General features: G+C 36.2%; 1 protein-coding gene across 1 annotated transcript in view; it reads left to right on the plus strand.

The window, feature by feature from the left end:
- The window catches only part of LOC149073030 (ATP-binding cassette sub-family C member 10), a 142003-nt gene that overhangs the window by 74225 nt on the left and 47656 nt on the right, over positions 1-20122 (plus strand). Inside the window, exons 11-12 of the mRNA XM_089246106.1 lie at positions 10884-11099; positions 13908-14035. Of these exons, the coding sequence (XP_089102232.1) occupies positions 10884-11099; positions 13908-14035 (344 nt within the window). The remainder of the gene's footprint in view (positions 1-10883; positions 11100-13907; positions 14036-20122) is intronic.

Raw genomic sequence — 20122 nt, forward strand, 5'->3', positions numbered from 1 at the left:
AGGCAATGTCCCTCCCAAAGAGGCATAGTATGGGAAAAATTGGACTGTCCTGTAAAAAACAGGTCAGTTCTATAAACCTACCAACTAATCGTTCCTCTCAATATATCGCTCTGGATCCGCACCTGGTCATTTGTTGTGTTAATGATTGAATCAGGTGCTGTAACTGAAATGGTTTCAGTCCAAAAATCCAGAAGTGACTGTCCTAATTCACCCAAAACAGCCCGGTGAGGGTTTTTGTGCTGGAAGTAAGTATTCCAGTTAACTTCATAAGTGCTTGATTGCATTGAAATCAAACAATCTAGGAGGGCACTAGAGTATTTTAGACTCTCTAGAATGCTCCTAGAGCCATTTGCTTATTATTCATGAGTGGTTGCCTAGGATATTGTTTTGTTGGAAAACAGTGTCATTCATGGGCATGGGAACCTAGGGGATGAGGCCATTTGGGCCCTCGGGGCGCGGTAGCCCGGTCGATAAGGTGCTCGCCTAAAGTACCAAAGGATGTTTAGAGGTGTCGCGAGTTCGATACCCGATTCATCCTTGTCAGAAAACTTTCCTGACACAGGGGTACAACAAAAAACGGCGACTTGACCGCAGCAAAAAATTGCTGCCGCAGGGAGTCCCCCATCGAGGGGTTAGCGCGCCAACCTCTTGATGAGTATAAAAAACAAGCATACTGTTCGGAATCAGCAATAAATTGTAGGTCCCGGTCTAATTATCTAATTAGCCCTCGTGTGCAGAAAATGACCGTGGTGCAACAAAAATGATCAAATGATCAAATTTGGGCCCTCCCAATTAGTTTTTTAAGAAGGCTGAGGCCCCAATAATTTCTGGAAAACAATGCAATGCTTCCTTCCTTTCTGTGTACGCACTTGAGTCCCATATATACAGGAAGATCAACTTTTAGCCCCTCCCCAATGTTTTCTTCATGTCGACATTTTTGGTGTCATCATTCAGGGAAAAGGTTCTGATAAATGGGTGTAAATTGTCAGCTAGGATGTTTACACACCTTAAGCCATTGACAAAGGTTTTCAGGGGTACAAGGTACGCTAAGGATTTCCAAGAAAATTCTCCCTCAAATTGCTATACTTCCACCACCTGCCTGAAGTCTCACAAATACCGCCACAAACTGGAGCCTTATAGCATTACGTCTCGTGGAGGACACGGGGAAAGAAATGCAGAGGTTTGCTACTATACCCCTCTTTTGCCACTATACAGCAGTCTTAATGTCTAGCTTTGGTCATACAACTGCATGAAATGCTGAAGTGCTCTATTGCCAAGAGCTCTTTCTATTATCCTAAAAAGTGTCTTATTCGTTCAATATTTACTATTGTTTGAAATTATGTGAGATAGTCTGTGTTTATTTTGAGAATCATTGACTTAATTACAACTGCAGTTGAATTGAGTCACTGTTGAGTTGAATTCCCTCACTGTGAATTGAGTTTTCCCACATTTCACATAGACTTGGTGCACACCTGATACTGTATTACGTGAAAACCTCATAAGTTTTGAAATGTGATGACATGAACAAAATTATGAGTTCAGTATTAGACTGTTACACGATTATGTGCAGGTTAAAACTTAATAATTGAAGCATGGGTGGAGATATGGGTACCAGTGTCAAACTTAAAGCTGACTGATCTAATGTATTTGAGTATATATGAATTGACATCATCGTCATCATGCCTCCCCCCAGACTTTCAAATCAATCTGTGCCTATGAATTGAAGTGCATGTTGCCTATACATGGTGGTAACTAGGAATCAGGAGGAGGAATCAGTTTTTACGCTCCCTCCACTGTAAAAGTCAATGATATCTCTTTTTTTCCCCCCCTAAAATTTGCTGTTCTTAGACGATTGCCACCTGGGACAACTGTCCCCCCTTGTTCTGGCCCTGTGTGTGTGTGTGCATGAGAGGGAGAAAATATTTGAGGTAATTCATGTAGGGTTGGCCAAAAACTGGGTATTTGTGAATATCATTGTGCTGTTTTCGATTTTACATTTATCACATACATATTAGATAGATTTATTTGCACCAGAACACAGATGAATACAAAAACCAGGGATTAATACCCAATATTCATGTTATACATACGATATCGACAAAATCATTAATTAATTAGGCAAAGACAAAAAAAATCAGATTCATGGAGGCAAGTGGGTAATTTAAATGAACCAATGTTAATGACAAAAAAGAGACTTGATCATGATTATTATTATGTGGGTGTCATTGAGCTGGCAGAGGGAAAAAAAAGACAATTATATGCCCTGACTGGTTCTCACTGCCATGTTTGGCAACAATAAACTCCAGGATTAAGAGGTCTTGAAATGTGGAAAAATTAATTTAGCCAAAAGAGAGAAAAGCTAGATTTTTTCTCAATTTACATCAATATTCATGACTTCATTCCAAACAAGGGGAAAAAATGCATAAAAATGATTAGAAGATCCAAAATATATATTGAAAACATGTTTTGCAATATTTATATCAATTTGTAAGAGCGTTTCCATTGAGTAACCAGGTTTTTAAATGTTTTCTGAAAATTGAAAGGCTATTAAGATTTCTGAGACTGTTGGGGAGTTTGTTCCACATCACCGGGCCAATAAAATTTAGACCATCTCATATACTTGGTTTTGATTTGGAGTGGGATAAGTATGTTATGATTCCTTGTGTTCATATAATTTTTGTTACGATATTTTTCTTAAGTCCAGATATTTTTCTGAGATTGATGTAAAGGTATGTACAGGGTGATTATAAAAAAACTATACCGACATATGGGCCCCTAACTATCATACCATTCACAGAAACTGAATGAAATTTTGGCATAAGGTATTTTGATGTATTTGCTCAAGAATGATATGGAAAACAACGGTGTCACTCTAACAGTTACGGTTACAGTGAGAAAATTTCGAAAATATCAAATGGCAACACCAAGTTTTTTGTATTGGAATGTGATCTCCATACTGAAAAACACTAAATAGCGTTCGAACGGCAACTGTAGCATGAAAATCACCGGCGGTAGATAGGCTAAAAGTGAGGACAACCAATAAGGACAGAGAAGCAGCATAAAATAAAGCATTTTATTGTGTTTCACAAATTTTCCACATGACCTCGTGGAGGACTAATCAGGCTGGGATCTCAGCCGAAGAAACGGTATAACGAATGAAACGAACATTAATGCTCTGGTACACGGCAAAGTCCTTTTTACTTTTTCCTTGCCTAGCTCCGGGGATTTTCGTGCTACAGGTGCCATTCCAACGCTATTTAGTGTTTTTCAGTATGGAGATCGCATTCCAATACAAAAAACTTGGTGTTGCCATTTGATATTTTCAAAATTTTCTCACTGTAACCGTAACTGTTAGAGTGACACTGTTGTTTTTCATATCATTCTTGAGCGCATACCTCAAAATACCTTATGCCAAAATTTCATTCAGTTTCTGTGAATGGTATGATAGTTAGGGGCCCATATGTTGGGATAGTTTTTTTATAATCACCCCGTATATGAATTGTCCAACTTAGATTGCAAGGTGATTCCAAGAAATTTAATAGAGATAGTGATTGAAAGAGTATATGAGTCAGTGACAAATTATAGTACATGGTCCAGCATAGAACAGCATGCACTGGGTTTTAGAGGGATTAAATTTCAAATTATGACTTTGGAAGCATGAAATATATCATGGAAGAATAAGTTGAGCATTTCTGCAGAGATTATCAATATCATAACGTCGGAAAAGAAGAAATGTGTCATCAGCAAACATGTGAACTTTGACAGAATTATTCACCTTAAAAACATCATAAAAGACAAAAAGTAGGGGTCCTAAAATCGAGCCCTGTAGTACACCTATTTTAACAGGGAGGCAGCCTGAGGAGATACCCTGAATAGATACATATTGTTCGCAATTGCTGAGGTACGACTTCAGCAAATTATGGGCAGGCCCACTGTAACATGACGACCTGGGATCTCTTACAATCCTGTTGTTCAATTAATCTTGTTTAGGCTCCAGGGTTCGTTGGCTACCGGAAACCACCCGAGGCTTCCGCTGACATTCCGGTTCGGGTCAGTTAGTTCGCTTAGTCTGACGGTCGGGGGGTGGGGTCTCCTAGCCGTCGGGCGAGAACGGGGCCAGAGGTCGGGCTACCAACGTCCCATATAAATTCTGCTTTACATCCATGTCAGAGATCCCAATAGCTCGTCTAGTTACCTTCTCTTTCCCTCTGGGGGTCCCGTGGTTCGTCGGTGGAGGCCACGTCCAGTCGTCATCTTCAAACTCTATTTCAATTGTGCAATATATTAGTGCAATATAATATAAATGTTCAGCAAGCAAAGTGTTATATAAATGTGCAATATATTTTACCTCCACGCCGTCGGTGGTTCCTAGGACCATCTCACGGTTTATACTGTCATGAGTTTTTACAATGTGCAATAGGCCTAAAAGTTGTGGATACTGGCCAGATCTCCAATTTGTTATGTTTGGTTGCCAGATTCAATATTATAATGTTTACAATATTTCCTTTTCTCATGAAATTATGTAAATCAGATACACGCTAATACCGCAACTTCAATGTTGTGATTGGCTCTTCCGTGAGGCATTATGGGAATGCTGCTATATAAAAGCCAGCTAGAGATGTGCTGACTTACGACTTACGACCAACTCAACGATTTAATCAGTAAGGCGTCACGCCCTGTCATGGTGTGAGCTAGATCGTCTCATAAATACAATGAAGTTACAATAGTAGAAGTGTACCTTGGCACTTATCCCGTCTCATCGCACGTAAGGTTTCAACGTCGTCGTGATCCAGTGATCGGTTAGTGGCCAGACCGGCCACCCGTGGACCTTCATCTCCAGTTCCATGTGCAGTGGCTGAGCTTTCATCTCAACGTGTGTTTACACCAAAACCGTCTGAAGCTGGTGCCGACGGGTCTTTGACTGTGGGGCAGACACCTGGGAGTATCTACCGGACGATGTGATAACACGTGAAAACCTGGACACGGCGGTGAGATCGATTCATATTTCTATTTCATTGTGGCAATGAGAGAAAAGTCTAACTGTGATAATTGTGATGAAACGTTAATTAATAGTTTAACATATAAAAAGCCTGTGATGACGTTGATTAATGGTTTAACAATATAATTGAATAAATTTTATAGTTCTATCTAAACTTTGTCTATTTCATTGTTGTCATCCACTCAATCGTTACTGGGGGGGAAAATATTAAAGAACCGGGAGGTAACGATTACAAAACGTTACACCACGTATGCCACAATTATATAGTTTTTCTAACAAAATATCCGGCTGAACTGTATCAAATGCCTTGGATAGATCGTCAAACACCCCCCCCCCCCAAGGTAAATTGACGATTGCAAAGATTTTACCGAACATCTTCCATCAGCCCATGAATGGCAGTTTCTGTCGATCTACCCACACAAAATTTATTTCGGTTGTGATAGATTAGATTGAATTTTCCAAAGATATTATCAAGTCGTAGAGCAATGATTTTTTTCAAAAATTTTAGCTAAAATTGGAAGATTGCATACTTACTATAGTTACTCTTAAGTGAAGAATCAACTTTATTCTTTTAGATTAGAGTGACTTTGGGAAGCTTTGGCGCATTAGGAAAAACTGAATTGGTGATGCAGCAATCAAAAATTTGAATTAAAATGGTTAAGTAATAAATATAAAAATAGTTTATATACATCTCTAGTCAGGTGTAGCGCTAGCCAAATATTATAAGAAATAGTTATGAAAGCATTATGACAAAGTGAAATTGAAAGAAAATATAACTAAGAAGACTGAAATTTGATTGAAGGAAAATAATTAAACTCCGATAACAATTAGGGAAGCCTGCCCCCCACCTTCTCATGGTTCACGCTGGGCGACCTTAGTGTCGACAAACGGGAGAGGTTTGACTTACTCGTAATGACAGTTCACCCGACGAAACTGAAGACATGTCAGACGCAAGAAGTAGTATGAGCAGTGAGGTTTCTGAACCTAGAACCCAATTAAGAGCAATAAGTCAAGAAATTAGAAGAGGGAAATTCAATCTTTGGGTCATATATCTAAAGTGACAAAGGATGCTATGGAAGGAAAGGTAGACGAAATATTGGTAGAATTTAGGAAAGTGGCAAAGAGTCATGACGAGCAGACTAAGGAGATAAAGGAAATGCGAAAAGTATGTTCTCACTTGATTCATCAAGTCAATGAATTAAAAGAATCTGAATCTAGTGGTCGAATACAGAAGTCAGACTTAGAAGAAAGTTTCCAAAAACAAATAGAATCTGAGATTGCTCTGATGAAAAGTCAGATTACAGACTTGGAGATTATACTAAAAGAGGAGTTTAAGAAAAGGAGTGTTATGAAAAATAAATAGCTGAATTAGAGATTCTACTTGAAGAAAGAGGTAGAGAAATTAGTGAAATACAACATCAGTTGGATGAGAGCAAAATACAAGTACTCCATATTGAAATTGACTATGTGAGTAAAGAACAATATAATAAAGTTATACAGGAACACAACAAGGAAAAGGGGCAAATGAGGTTAAAATTTGAAACTGAGCTAGATAAGATGAAAAAAGCTATAGACTTAGCTGAAGTAGATAACAAAGTAAAAATGTTATTAAATAGAGAACGGGAGAAAACTTAAGGATTAGAAAAGAGTTAAAGAATAAAGAAAAAGAACTTAAGGAACTATTTAAAAAGGTGGAAGAACTGACTCATCTGGAGGAAGTAAAGGACCTGTATTTTGAAGAAATACAGATAAGGAGAGAAATGACGGACAGGTTGGAAGAATTGTTGGAGAAATCTGTGAGTTAAGGAATTGATCAGTTCTCTAAAATAGGTGTAGAAAGCCAAGAATTAGACTTGGCTGAACTTTACAGTAAAAGATTAACAACACAACATGCGATTGAAGAACTCTTATGCATGGGAGAAATAGGTGAAAAAGGAATGGAAATGATGAAGAAAATTAGACAAGAATTAGGCGAAACGCTTATGTTGGTATTCAAAAATATAGGTGAAATATTAAGGATCGTAAAAGAGAAAGAATTTTTAATACAGAGAGAAAGTAGTCCGAAATTATTTGTTGAAACTAAGGATAAGCAAAAGGAGGACCAAGAAAAAGATGATATTCCTACATTCGAAAAGACTGATAGAGATAAGAAGAGGAGAAATATAATTCGGATAAAACCACTGGAGCAAACAGGAGATACAATACAAACTTTGAAAAAGGACTTTAATCCTACTAAAGATAAAATGAACATTAGGGATCATTGGATTACTAAGCAAGGAGCTGTGATGGTAGAAGTGGAAAGCAATCGAGATATGATTAAAATGCAAGAACAGTTTGAAAAAAACTGATTTACGAGATAAATATAAAGTCAAGCAAATTTGAGGAAGGGATCCGAAAATTATAATATATTCAGTAGATAAGGATGTTAAAGAAGATGAACTGTTGGAAGCAGTAAAGAATAAAATAGAAGAAATTGATCAAGAGCAAATACGCATAGTTTTTAAGTATGACTTAAGAAGAGGAACAAATTGGATATTGCATGTAAACAGTAGTGCCTATAGGAAAATTATGTATAAACCATACATATTTTGTGGATGGAAGAGCTATAGAGTGAAAGAATATCTCAGGCCTCTGCAATGCTTCAATTGTTGGAAATTTTCGGTCACATGGCCAAGACGTGTAAGTGGGATAGTACATGCAAAAACTGTGGTGAACTGGGACATCTAAAGTCGGATTGTGTTAAAGAAGTAAAATGTGGTAATTGTGAAGAATTTAATAAATGGAAAAAAACTAAATGGGATACTGTGCACTTCAGTACGTCAGTGAATTGTAAACTATACCAAAGAGAACTTGATAAACTTAGAGAAAGAACGAATTATTAATGTTAATTCAATTTGTGAAATATTATATATTGTTGTGATTCCCACTAAATTGTTAATTTGGTGTATATGAGAACTGTAGATATGTAAATAATGAACTAAAATTTTTTTTTTTGTTTCAAAAAGTGCAAATTGTATTTTGTTCTTTTAGTAAAATAAATTTGTTCCAGTCACAGGGTTGAGTGGGGACCCAAGACAGGGATAAATAAAATAAAATGTAATGCAATTTTAATTTGAATTTAAATTTATGACACTGGCGCGAGTAGCCCCAGCCCAATTCTTCTCCTGTTGGGCTGGGTTCATTCGCAACGTCTGACCTTCAGAATTAGCACATGCCTTAAGGGCGGGACGCGTAAACTCAATGAGCTTACCCTCAGTGATGGTCAGCTAGAGATGGAGCAGCAGACAAACCATTGTTCAGATCTCCCATTAAAAGGTCTCGCAGATGAAAGCAACAGGCCTACAATGGTACAAATATTCAATCATTACACTTCACTCACAATTTTAAATATAGATAGATGGCAGCATTGAAAGATCTGACACAACACTAGATACTTGATCATACTGTCAGGCACAACTTGGTAGTAAATTGGCCATTTCGATAGATTGAAGTTGTGCTCGGTTTGAAAGAAAGAAATCTGTTCCTTTTACCAAACTACCTTTAAAAATTTTTTGAGAGGGATGAAGTTATTCTTGAAAATTATTTTTTCGAATAACACTGGTTCTAATAACTATCATAAAACTAAACATTTGTAGGTAGATTAACATTAACATAGTCAAATTTTAGGACAGAAACATTCCGTAGGACTTTCATGTTCCCAAAGGAAATTTTAATGGTTTTAGGGTACATTCGGGCTGCTGATTTCAAAACTGATGTTGGTTTTGCCAAATTTTCTCTAGTTTTTGAGATAATGCATAATCTCATTTCAATATAGTCTGCAGATATTATTTTTTGCTCAGAAATTTTGCTTTCAAATTTTTATTTACTTTCCTATTTTATTCAACACATCATCACATTTATATCATTACCAGACATCAGTGATCTTTATGTATTGATATTAAGTTTATTAATAATTTACATTTCACATAGTTTCAATATGATTTGTATGCTCATTATGGCATGGGCGAATCTAGAGCTCGCTGTTGGAAGGGGTGATTTTACAAAAATAAATTACTCACTGAATAGGGTGGCCATGCGTCCTGCATTTTGTCAAGGATTTTCTGGAATAGTCCTTTTTTGTTGTTTTTTCTCCATCCTGAATTTTTTGAAAAAATGTACTGGTTTTTCCTATTTTTAGTCAAAGTTTTCTTGAATTTGTTATTTAATCAAAAACGTTGATGCAGGTAGTTTTCAACGGATCAATTGAATGTAATATTTATAATATAAAAGTTCCGAAAATTTCATGAATTATCACATTTCGCATCACATTATAATCACCATGATCACCCCTCCCCCCCCAGATCCGCACCAGGCTTATGGTACTACCATTGAAATTTAATTTTCACTTTATCTCAAAAACTAGAGCCATTCTGATAAAACCAATTTCAGATTCAGAATCAGTGCCTCAAAAGTACCCTAAAATCACTGAAGTCTGAGAAAAACATCAGTGTTAAGTAGCGTAATCAATAGAAAAAATCTGAAACCAATAATGATTTTGAATATTTCAATTCATAACATAATAAGTTTGATTAAAAGTTTCCGATTGAATAGTTATTATTTCACTGTTTCCACCAGTCTCACCAAAGCTACTATTTGAATTAACCACCATCACACTTGTCAAGCTACCTTTTTACATGTAACAGTTTCGATGTAAGTTCAAAAAACTTAAAAAAATATTGCCATTTTATTGATCAATATGTAATCTGATTAAAACCACAACTTAAAATAATGATAACACAGTAAACACATATGCACTGTATGCACTTTCCCTCAAATAATTTGACTTGATAGCAAAGGTGAACAAATTACCACATTTTGGTAAAAAGTATTGATTAGGCTAAAAAAGTTTCGAATAGATCTCATTTAACTAACACTTTACAAATCTGGTGATAAATTTGCCAACATAGTGGACGGAGCTAACACGTAAGCTACACGCAATAACAAGGCTATAATATCACACTACATACAAGAAAAAGCGCCAGTCAAAAAAGAAGGCAGAACTCTTGGCTTTTAATTTGATTGAATATTTTAGTTCATTTTCAAGAAGTGACAAATTGCTGCTGGCGGAGAAATGTACTTTCGTACGGTGTTCCGCACATAACTGACCATTAGAAAAATTACACATCACAAAATTTTAAAACATAACTCACTTAATATTCGTCTGATCCAAAAACGAAAAATGCTTTTCTGCATTAGTTTTTCATGAGAAATCGTGTGTAATTATTGGGCAGTGGATAGTTACCACCCTGTATACAGGTCGACCAGCAACTTTCAGCCCAATGTTTTCTTGATGTAGGTGCACCTGTACTTTGTATACATTAGAATAATGATCTATTCTCCCATGTAAATAAATTGCATTCAGCTATTTAAAAAAAACTAAAGCTAAAAAGGTCGAGTTGTTTTTGCTAATGATAAATGTAGGTGACATTTTGTGGACTAACAAAAAATGATTTTTAGCAAAAACCAACTTTCAAGCAAAAACATTGGCAGGTTTTTGTAGGTGGGCCTGTGGGGGAAGACAGTGACACTATTCAATACATTTTCATGGTTATTAGGAATTTTTGATTTTTTAGTGAGAAAATAGTTGTTCTATATTGATGAATTGGATAATTCAAACTTTTTTCTATCCCCTTGAACTTTGAATTAACCAAGTTTGACTGGTAAAGGTAGTCATTATTTGTCACATCTTGTATATAACCCTTTTTTTTTTTAATTTTCCTTGAAAAAAATATGTATGTTCAGTTATAGTGTTTGAAAAAAAATTGTGGTTTTATGTTGTATATATTTTTTTGCCTGATTTTTATTACTTGAATTTTATTAGTGGTTTTTTCCCCTGTTCTTTTAGGCCAAACCTGAGTTTTTCAGTAAAACTCCTTTGGGAAGAATTATCAACCGCTTTTCTTCTGATGTATATTATGTGGATGATAGTTTACCTTTTATGCTGAACATCCTTCTGGCTCAATCATATGCATTGATTGGTTGCATTGTAGTCACTATTTATACTCTACCATGGCTTATCAATTTGTTCATACTGCTCAGCATGATTTATTTCTCTTTACAAGTAAAAGCCATTTTTTATGTTCTATAATATTTTATTTCTGAGCCTGAACGTAATTCTTAACCCTTCAACATTAGAACAATGAAAACAGTCATTTTGACTGCAAAGCTACTTTAACAAGCAATTAAATTTGAATGGGTAATCCCACATCATTGAAATTCCATGACTTTTCTCATCTTAAGGCTTTTGAACTCCTAAAACACAAATGTTCTAGATTTCTTAGTTGAGCAGTAAAATTAAGTTCTACCTAGAATAAACGGTAGTATTCATTTTGACTGAGAGAGAGCTATTCCACTAATATAATTGCAAAATATGCTGAAACGGAGTCTTCTTAGGCAAGCATTAATACTGGAAGAACAAATATTTTATCATGGTGTTTGCATTTACCTGAACTAATTTTGTACCATTTGAAGGCACACTTTTGGAGAAACTGGTCACCATACATTATTCAATTCATTTAGCGTTTCTATAGATTCTGATGCTTTTACTGCTTTGAATTCACTGGAATAATGTCACACCATGAAGAGCATCTTCATTTCTTATTATTTTACCCATGACCCTACAAGTGTGGGGCTGATAGGGCACAAGCTTATTATGTTTTGTTTTTTCACACTATAAATTCGTTATATATGGAGGAGGCCATGAAGCACAAAAGATCCCAGCCTAGGTGCCCTGCTGGATAATGTGGGCCGCAGGGCCGCAACTAGGGGGGGAGCAGGCGGGTCTCGTGTCCCGGGCGCTGGACCAGAGGGGGGTACAAATTTTATTCTCAAACCTCTCCTTCAACATTACAAGGGGGCACCAAAATGTGCGCTTGCCCCCGGTGACCAAACATCTAGTTGCGGCCCTGGTGGGCAGCCATGATTTTACCGCATATATCATGCTTTTGACTGAGCAAACAAAATATATTTATTCTCATTTCCAAGATACTACACCTTTTTTTTTAATTTTTCTTTCTTTTTTCAAAAATTGTTGGGTTATTCTTCAACTGATAGGAACATCAGAAATGATTGACTAAGTCTTACCATGTTACAAAACATGTTTCTCATTCATTCAGTTCATGATGGAAAATCTTGAAAAAAATGAGTTGAAAAGCTTGTTGGCTGTTAGTTTTTGCTGAATAAACAGCACAATTTCAAAATTTATTTGCATTGATAGACTTTCTTAGTGATAAAGGAATGTTTATATACATTTTTCACCAAATCACAGAAAAACTCTCAATTTCAACAGGAATGAGCTCATCCCATTGAAGGTCGATAGGGAATGGCTAAATCACTCTTACTGCCTACAGTTAGTAAGCAGAGAAGTATCTTATATAGATAATCTACTAATTACTCTATAATGAGTATATTACTCTACTAATGAGTCATGTTGATGTTTTCGAAAAAATGAATTAATTCAGTGCACTATGTGATTGACATAGAAAAGCTACCTCATGTAAGTACTTCACATTGCTCAGAAATTCACTGCCATCCTTGATTTTTCATTCTGCATATGCAATTTCTGAACCATATTATACTTCATAATGTGTCAGTGGACTATCAAATGAAAATTTAGCAACAAATTACAAGAGCTCATAGAGTAACAATAAAAACACCTATTGAGGTATCAACACGCACAAGATTAGTGTTCATCATAAAACAAACCCTTTTGTCCAACACATGGTGAATGAAAAAATATGACAGAGAAACTGGATATATATGCAGACCTGCCTGCTCCGCCCCTAGTTGCAACCCTGCCTTCACTTGTCAAGATTTATACCCATAACAGGGCGCAGTAGCCCAGGTACTCACTTAAGTACCAAAGGATGTTTAGAGGTTTCGGAGTTTAATACCCGATTTGGCCTTGTCAGAAACTTTCCTGACACGGGGGTACAACAGAAATGGAAACATGACCACAGAAAAAGATTGCTACCACAGGGAGTCCCACATTGAGGGGTTAGCACGGTAACCTCTTGGTGAGGTTGGCTGGCATTCGAAAATCAGCAATAAATTGTAGGTCCCGGTCTAATTAGCCCTTGTGCGCAGAAAATGACAGTGGTGTGACAAAATGATCAAATATCTCCATAACTTCACTAACCATCAGGACCATAGCACTAACTAGGCTGTAACTAGCCAGCCTATAACTAGGCTGGGGCAACCGGGCGATGGGACAACCAGCGCCCCAAGCCAAATGGAGGCCCTACAAAAAATTTACACTTTTTTACATAATAATAACCTTTAAAAGGAAACCCTGAAAGGGCATGCTATGGTCCTGAAAAGTTGCTCAAACAACACCCATATTGCTACAGTCTATAAACTTATAGCAACTACAACATATGTTGTACTCTACCAAGGATCCCATTTACCCTCTATCCCGACATTTAAAGAATTCTGTGATTTGAGGGCTCAATTTACTGATCTGATTACAGTGGTGTGCCATGGTTCTGCATATTCGTTTTTTTAAGTTTTTCACTAAGTTTTGTATCACTTGGTTTTTTTTTTATTGAATTATTTTTCTGATTTAAACATAACACATTATTATAAGTTATTTTTAAGTTATTACAGGCTTCAAACATGAAAACAAACTGAGGTAGTTTACAAATATTATGAAAAATAATATGTATTGAATTTATTAAGAAAAATTTTTAAATTAAAGTCACATTCAATTCAAATTTTTTTAATGAATTTTCAAATAAACAAAAAAAAAATTAGTTCAAAATTAATTGGAATTCATAACACATTGATGTTGAGTAATGATTTTCTCAGTTTATGTGTTTCTTAATTGTAAGCTGGAAAAAAAGAATGTTATCTTTTCAAAAATATTCTTCAGAACTATTACAGATGTGCATCCAGGGAGTTGAAGCGCATATCCAGTGTCACTTTATCACCAATATATGCTCATTTCTCTGAAACTCTAGATGGTCATGGCATAATAAAAGCTTTGAGCAATATTCCAAGGTAAAAATATGTTTACCATCATACGTTTGTCAATTTTCAATTTTTTTATGCATCAACTATTACATTTCAAAACTTTGATTGTAATAGTTGGCCATGTTTCTGTTACTCTTAACATTTGAAATTAGTTTTTCTTCTGCCATTATGAATTATATTTTATATTTAAAGCTAGGTTCCAAGAGCACAGATTAGTCAGTCGCAGGTGGCTCATTTGTGAGTCTAACTTGTGGATCGATGAGCTTCAATGTTTCCATGATGCAAAAGCTTTTTTTTATTTGTACTCAGGCCAGTGGCGTAGCCAGGGGGGGAGCGGAGGGAGCGATTGCTAACCCAGTCAAAATTTTGCCTACATTGGCGCCTATTTTTCTAAATGACTTCTGATCTTTAAAAAAACTTGAAAAATATTGACTTTTCATTTTCTACCTTCATTGACTAAAATGATGAGTAAAGGAAAAAAAAAATCTACATTTATATTTTGCACCTCCTGCAGTTTCATAGTGATTGGGTTTGTACTAATCCTTGAGAGAAGAAGGAAAAAAAGAAAGTGGAGGTTTTCATTATACCATTTTTGGCAATTGCTCTCAAGCTCTTCATCTGGAAGCATGTTCAGCTCTCAGCCTCTGTTCCCCACCTTTATTAAAAGGCAGAATCTTGCCCGCTTCTAGCTCTAACTTTTTTCTCTTGCTATTCGCCGTTCTCGGTAGAGCTCCTAGAAATACCATTCATAGGTATGACTACATGGCGTTCACAAGATGTTCATTCTGTTCTGAAGGGCCACCAAGAGCGACTAAGGTGCCTTTTGAAGAAATTAGGCATGGGAACCTATTGTGGACAGATCACTGAACTTATGAAGTAATGGCTAGGATTCAAGCTCCAAGAAGTGCCACCTTTTCTTTGGGCGCCTTAGGTAGAGCTTGAGCTCCTAGAAATACCACTTTTTATATAGGGGAGTTAGCTAGATTCATATGCCTAGAAATGCCATGTTATCTGCAGATGCCTTGGCAAGAGCTACTAGCTTGTGTTTAGGGCAGTGTCAAAGACTAGGATCAGGTGGAAAACAGCTATGAGCTTTTGAGCCCTAAAAACCCAAGATTTTGGAGCACAACGGGGGGTTCTGGAAGAGTTTTTCTTAAAGGTGGGTAAATAAAAACCTATAATCTTGGGTCAATAGCGCTCTGATGTGTAGAGAATGGGAGAGGAAATTATAGTCTTCTATATTTGTACGACAATATATTGTACTATATTATACGGTGATAGTGCATAGTTCAAAATGTCAAAATGTGACTTTTTCAGAAACATATTGTCTTTTTTCACGGTGTAAGTTCTCTTTCCTATGAATCACTGTTTGTTTCATCATTATGCATATACAGCAGTGTGACGAATCTGAGAAATTATTCCCTGCAAAAAGTTATGGCCGGTGTGTTTGTTAACTCATGACGCGTATATCTCCCCTCCAATTAATCCAGTGTTTCTTAAACTTTTGACACCCGTGGCTCCCCCCCGGCCGACTTCTCATCATTTATCCGTGACTGCCCAGAATAGCCTGACGCAGGTAATTCTTGAACTTTTTCCACCCGAAGTGCCCCTTTCCCCCTATTTAATGCTTATCCACGAGCTCCACCTGCTCCCTAGAGCTGTTTAACAAAAAATATTTTCGGAAAACCTTTGTCAGGGTCACCGCTCTGTGGTGCCCCTGACGAAGATTGGAAGCGCACTAGAGTGTCGCGGTGCACAGTTTGAGAACCCCCTGGCCTAATGTAAAAAAAAACCTCACTACAAAAAACTGAATGAGCACGCATCAATACACCAACGCGTTGAGACGTCCCTCAAAAAAGGGTGGCGATGAGTCACGAGCACACACATTTTGAGAATCCGTTGAGTATTTTCGAAATAAAATAATATAAATGCACTATATACTATATATACTCAGCTTTTTTAAAGCAGAATTTTTCGGATGTTATATGTTTTTTTATTTCCCACAACAACACATTGGTGGTCTACACATTGCTGTCTTACGAGCATCAAAGGGACTTTTCTAAGGCCCTCTACCTGTTCAGTTCACTCTCAAAAATTTTAACTGGATCTCATCTTCGTAATGAGTCCCTTTTGCACTTGAGACACCTGGACTGTGCCTGGAATTTTCTATGTATTACGAGGAAAGTTTAAAAGTAACTGTGTGTGAAGATACATACATATACTATTTCAGAAAAACAAGAAGTGTCCACGAAACGTTAAGTCTACTCTCAAAATATTATCTAGTGTTTTTCAATTAGCACTTATCCGAGGGCTTATGGTACTTTCTAATATGAACTATGGCGTCGCGAGATTTCCCAGCACTTTCCCTAAGGCCCTCTGGTCAAATTATGAGGGGCAAAAATCCAACGCAGAGTATCCCAAAGGTTTTTCAAAGAGATTCTTTGTTAAACTGCTCTGGGGAGCCACGAATAAGCATTGATTAAAGTAATGGAGCACCACGGATGGAAAACGTATGAGAACCCCTGCGCTAAGCTGTACCACCCATCACTCGACATATTTCCATTCTTCTCTGATATGTTATAAAACACATCGCATGAATTTATGTCACTAGAAATAAATATACATATACTATGCACAATTCCTTTTTAAGTTTTTCAACTTCGAGCCAAACTCCCCTTTAAATAGCATCTCCAAAGAAAGCTGGTAGATAATAAAACATAAAAAAATATTTCAATCGATTCATACACCTACCACTTTCACTTCGATTCAGAAGATGAGCAGTGGCATTACAAACACGCTTCAGAGATACTTAAGTAGATTACGGACACACATGACAATTTCTGGTGCACACTAATTCGTTTGAAGCAGTGGTTCCTAAACCATTTTTGGATTCAGGCCACCCTATGCTTGTGCGTCTGCAATCTAGTAGTATGTGATAACCACTGTGATCATGTGGGCATCATGGTGGATTCATCCCGGTTTGAACTTCACTAGTTGCACAGTGGCGGTTGATTGAAGCGAGTCTTTTTTTTTTTTTTCAATTTCTAGATACGAATGCTAACCGTTATTTCGTTTAGAAAGCCTTTCGGTAGAGAACAGACATGTTTTCACCGTGGTATTTGCATAACACGAAACTTCAGGCATCCGCCAGTTTTACTTCTAATACAGAAGACAGACGGCAAAACTTCTCGAACTGAAACCCATGCATAACTATGACATCATATATACGTTATGTGCTCAAGCATAATATAAGAAAGAACTTTCCGAAATGTCTTGGAAGTATATGCACGATTGAGTAGAAGTAGTGTACATGTGATACGTGCTTACAATAAGAGTGTAACATGATAAAATCGATTAAATGGAAGCATGAAGATTTCTCTGTACTTTCATATCTTGGAATAATTTTAGAGAGAGAGAAAATATATATATATTTTTTCCTTTTTATTTTATTCTCTTAACATTTTTTATATTTTAATCTAAATTTTTTTACAACTATCTTTTAGGGTGACTTTCCAGTTGTTTTTGGTGTTTGCATTTGTTTAAGCACATGAAACGTAAAATGGAATTTAAAATTAATTAAAAAATTAAAATACAATAATCACACAATTGAAAGGTAATTAATTTAATTTGAAAAATAACATCAACTGAAAACAAAAGTTGATTTTTTTAAATTGGGAAATTTAAAGTTCTTTCCACTAATGCATAATTTTAAGTTTGCGCCTTAAGCAAGAACAAAAAAATGGCCCCTTTCACAATTTCGCTCCCCCACAGACCAAAACCTTGCTACACCACTGACTCAGGCCTGGATTAATATTTATTTATACAATATTTTTTGGCCAAGGCCTATACAAGAGAGTGCAGTGATGGGATTTGACATAGGCGATTGATGCTACATACAAAATCAGAGATTGAAGTACTGTCTACAGAATTTGATGAGAGGTTGTTCTAATCAATAATTGTACATGGGAAAAAACTATATTTGAAGCAATCTGTGTATGCAAGAAAGGGTTTCAATTTTTGGGAGTGATTGAATCTCTTGGAAAAAATGTGAAGATTTGATTAGAATGTGGGTAGTGTCAATGTTAAAATAGCCATGGATAATTTTGAAAAGTAGGGATAGGCGAGCGATATATCTATGGGAGGTAAGTGGGGAGGGTATTAAGTTGGCGTTTGAGCTGTGTGATGGAAACAGGAAGAACAGCAGTTTGAAATAAAGCGAGTAGATTTGTTTTGGATAGATTCCAACTTATCTATATTGCTTTGTGTATGGGGATCCCAAATTTTGCAGGCATAGGAGAGGATGGGAAGGATATAAGTTTGGAAGCATAGATATCAGAGGGGGGAGGGTAGAATATTTTAGGTTACGAGATGAAGGAAAAAGTTTTTAAAGGCATTTTTGAAATATATAGTCCATGTGGAGGTTCCAACAAAGGTCAGCAGAAATTATCACACCCAGGTATTTGTAATGGGAAACCTGTTATTAAAGAATTATTAATTGAGTAAGGGAAAATGAAGCAAGATCTTTTACGAGTAAGTTTCATAAAAACTGTTTTAGAGATGTTTAGGGGTAGTTGCCAAGACGAGCACCATTCGGAAATACTGTTAATGTTGTGCTGGAGAGAATTTTGGTTAGATCTATTGTAAATTCTTTTATAAATAATGCAATCATCGACAAAAAGTCTGATGGAACAATTGATTGATAATGGTAGGTCATTAATATAAATTAGAAATAATGGGGGGAGAGGACCGATCCCTGAGGCGTGCCAGACTTGACCCGAAGGTATGAGGAGTTTTGACCCTTGAAACAAACGAACTGACTGCGATCAACAAGGAAGGCCTTCACCCATTTCAATAATGGAACACATAAGCCAAGGTTTTGCAGAAGAAATTTACTATGTGGCACCGTGTCAAATGCTTGGTAAAAATCCAAGAATACGATATCAGTTGTCGGTATTATTAGATAAGTCATGAATGAAAAGGGCTAATTGGGGGTGGAAACAGATAATGATGATTTAAAGCCGTGTTGGTTTGGAAAAAAAGAAATTGAGTCAAGGTGTGAACGGATTTCCTTGGCAACTATGCTTGAAAAGCTTACAGCAGGTAGAGGTGATGGCAATTGGTCTAAAATTTAGGGGATTAGAGAGAGGACCTGATTTGTGAATCTGTATTATTTTTTATTAGTTTTCCAGTCAGAGGGCAAGTGGGAGGTATTCAATGAGATGTTAAAGATAATTAAAAGATAGTTGGAAATATCATCTGCACAGAATTTGAGAATATGGTTTGGGATCTCATCTGGGCCAGTGGAGTGTGGTTTCAATCAATCCGCCCCTAGAGGCATATAGTGGGTCCTGAAGTTCAACATTTCAATCAATCCCTCTCAGTACAAAGAGTTCAATTTTCTCAGAGATGTCTAAAAACATATATATATTTTTTTAATTTTTAAGCTACCTATTTATTCCATTCCCTCCCCCTTTCCATTTACTTCTCCAACTGTATATCGAAAAACAACAAATAAAAGTAAAATTATATCAAAATCAATCGCACAACAATAAACAAAATTAGTAAATAAATAAAAATAAATAAGGGATGGGGGAACATGGAAATCAGGGCTTCGACAAAATTCGAAACAATATTAAAGATACGAAAGATCGCATAAGACTCTAGACATTTACAGAAACACCATCAAAGCGAACAGCCTGTTTGTGAGGAAAAATAAATAAATAAAAATAATAATAATCCCCTCAGCTTTTGGGGTTTTATAAAGAACAGAAAGATTATACACTATGCAAAACAACAAATTCACTCTAAAAATAAATACGAAATATATGTCCATAATCTTATGGGATAACTTAAAAATATAAAACTTAAATCAAAATGTCACAAAATTCAGTATTCACACATTATTTGCAATATAGCTAGGAAAAGTTCTCTCTTCCCTTTTTTTTTTTTCTTTCCTCCTTCACCTCCACTATTCCCTACCAATATTCGATATATATCTCCATTGATTTTCTGATGACTCTTATGTAAAATTCATAAATTTCCTTGTTTCTTGAAAGAGTTAATATGTCAAGATTTCTTTTATCCGGAGGTATGATTGTCTCTCTTTCACTCTTC

Source organism: Pholcus phalangioides, unplaced genomic scaffold (genome assembly GCF_987345545.1).
Source record: "Pholcus phalangioides strain wild (caught in Gottingen) unplaced genomic scaffold, Ppha-v1.0 ptg000017l_1, whole genome shotgun sequence".
In the NCBI taxonomy this organism is placed as follows: Eukaryota; Metazoa; Arthropoda; class Arachnida; order Araneae; family Pholcidae; genus Pholcus; species Pholcus phalangioides.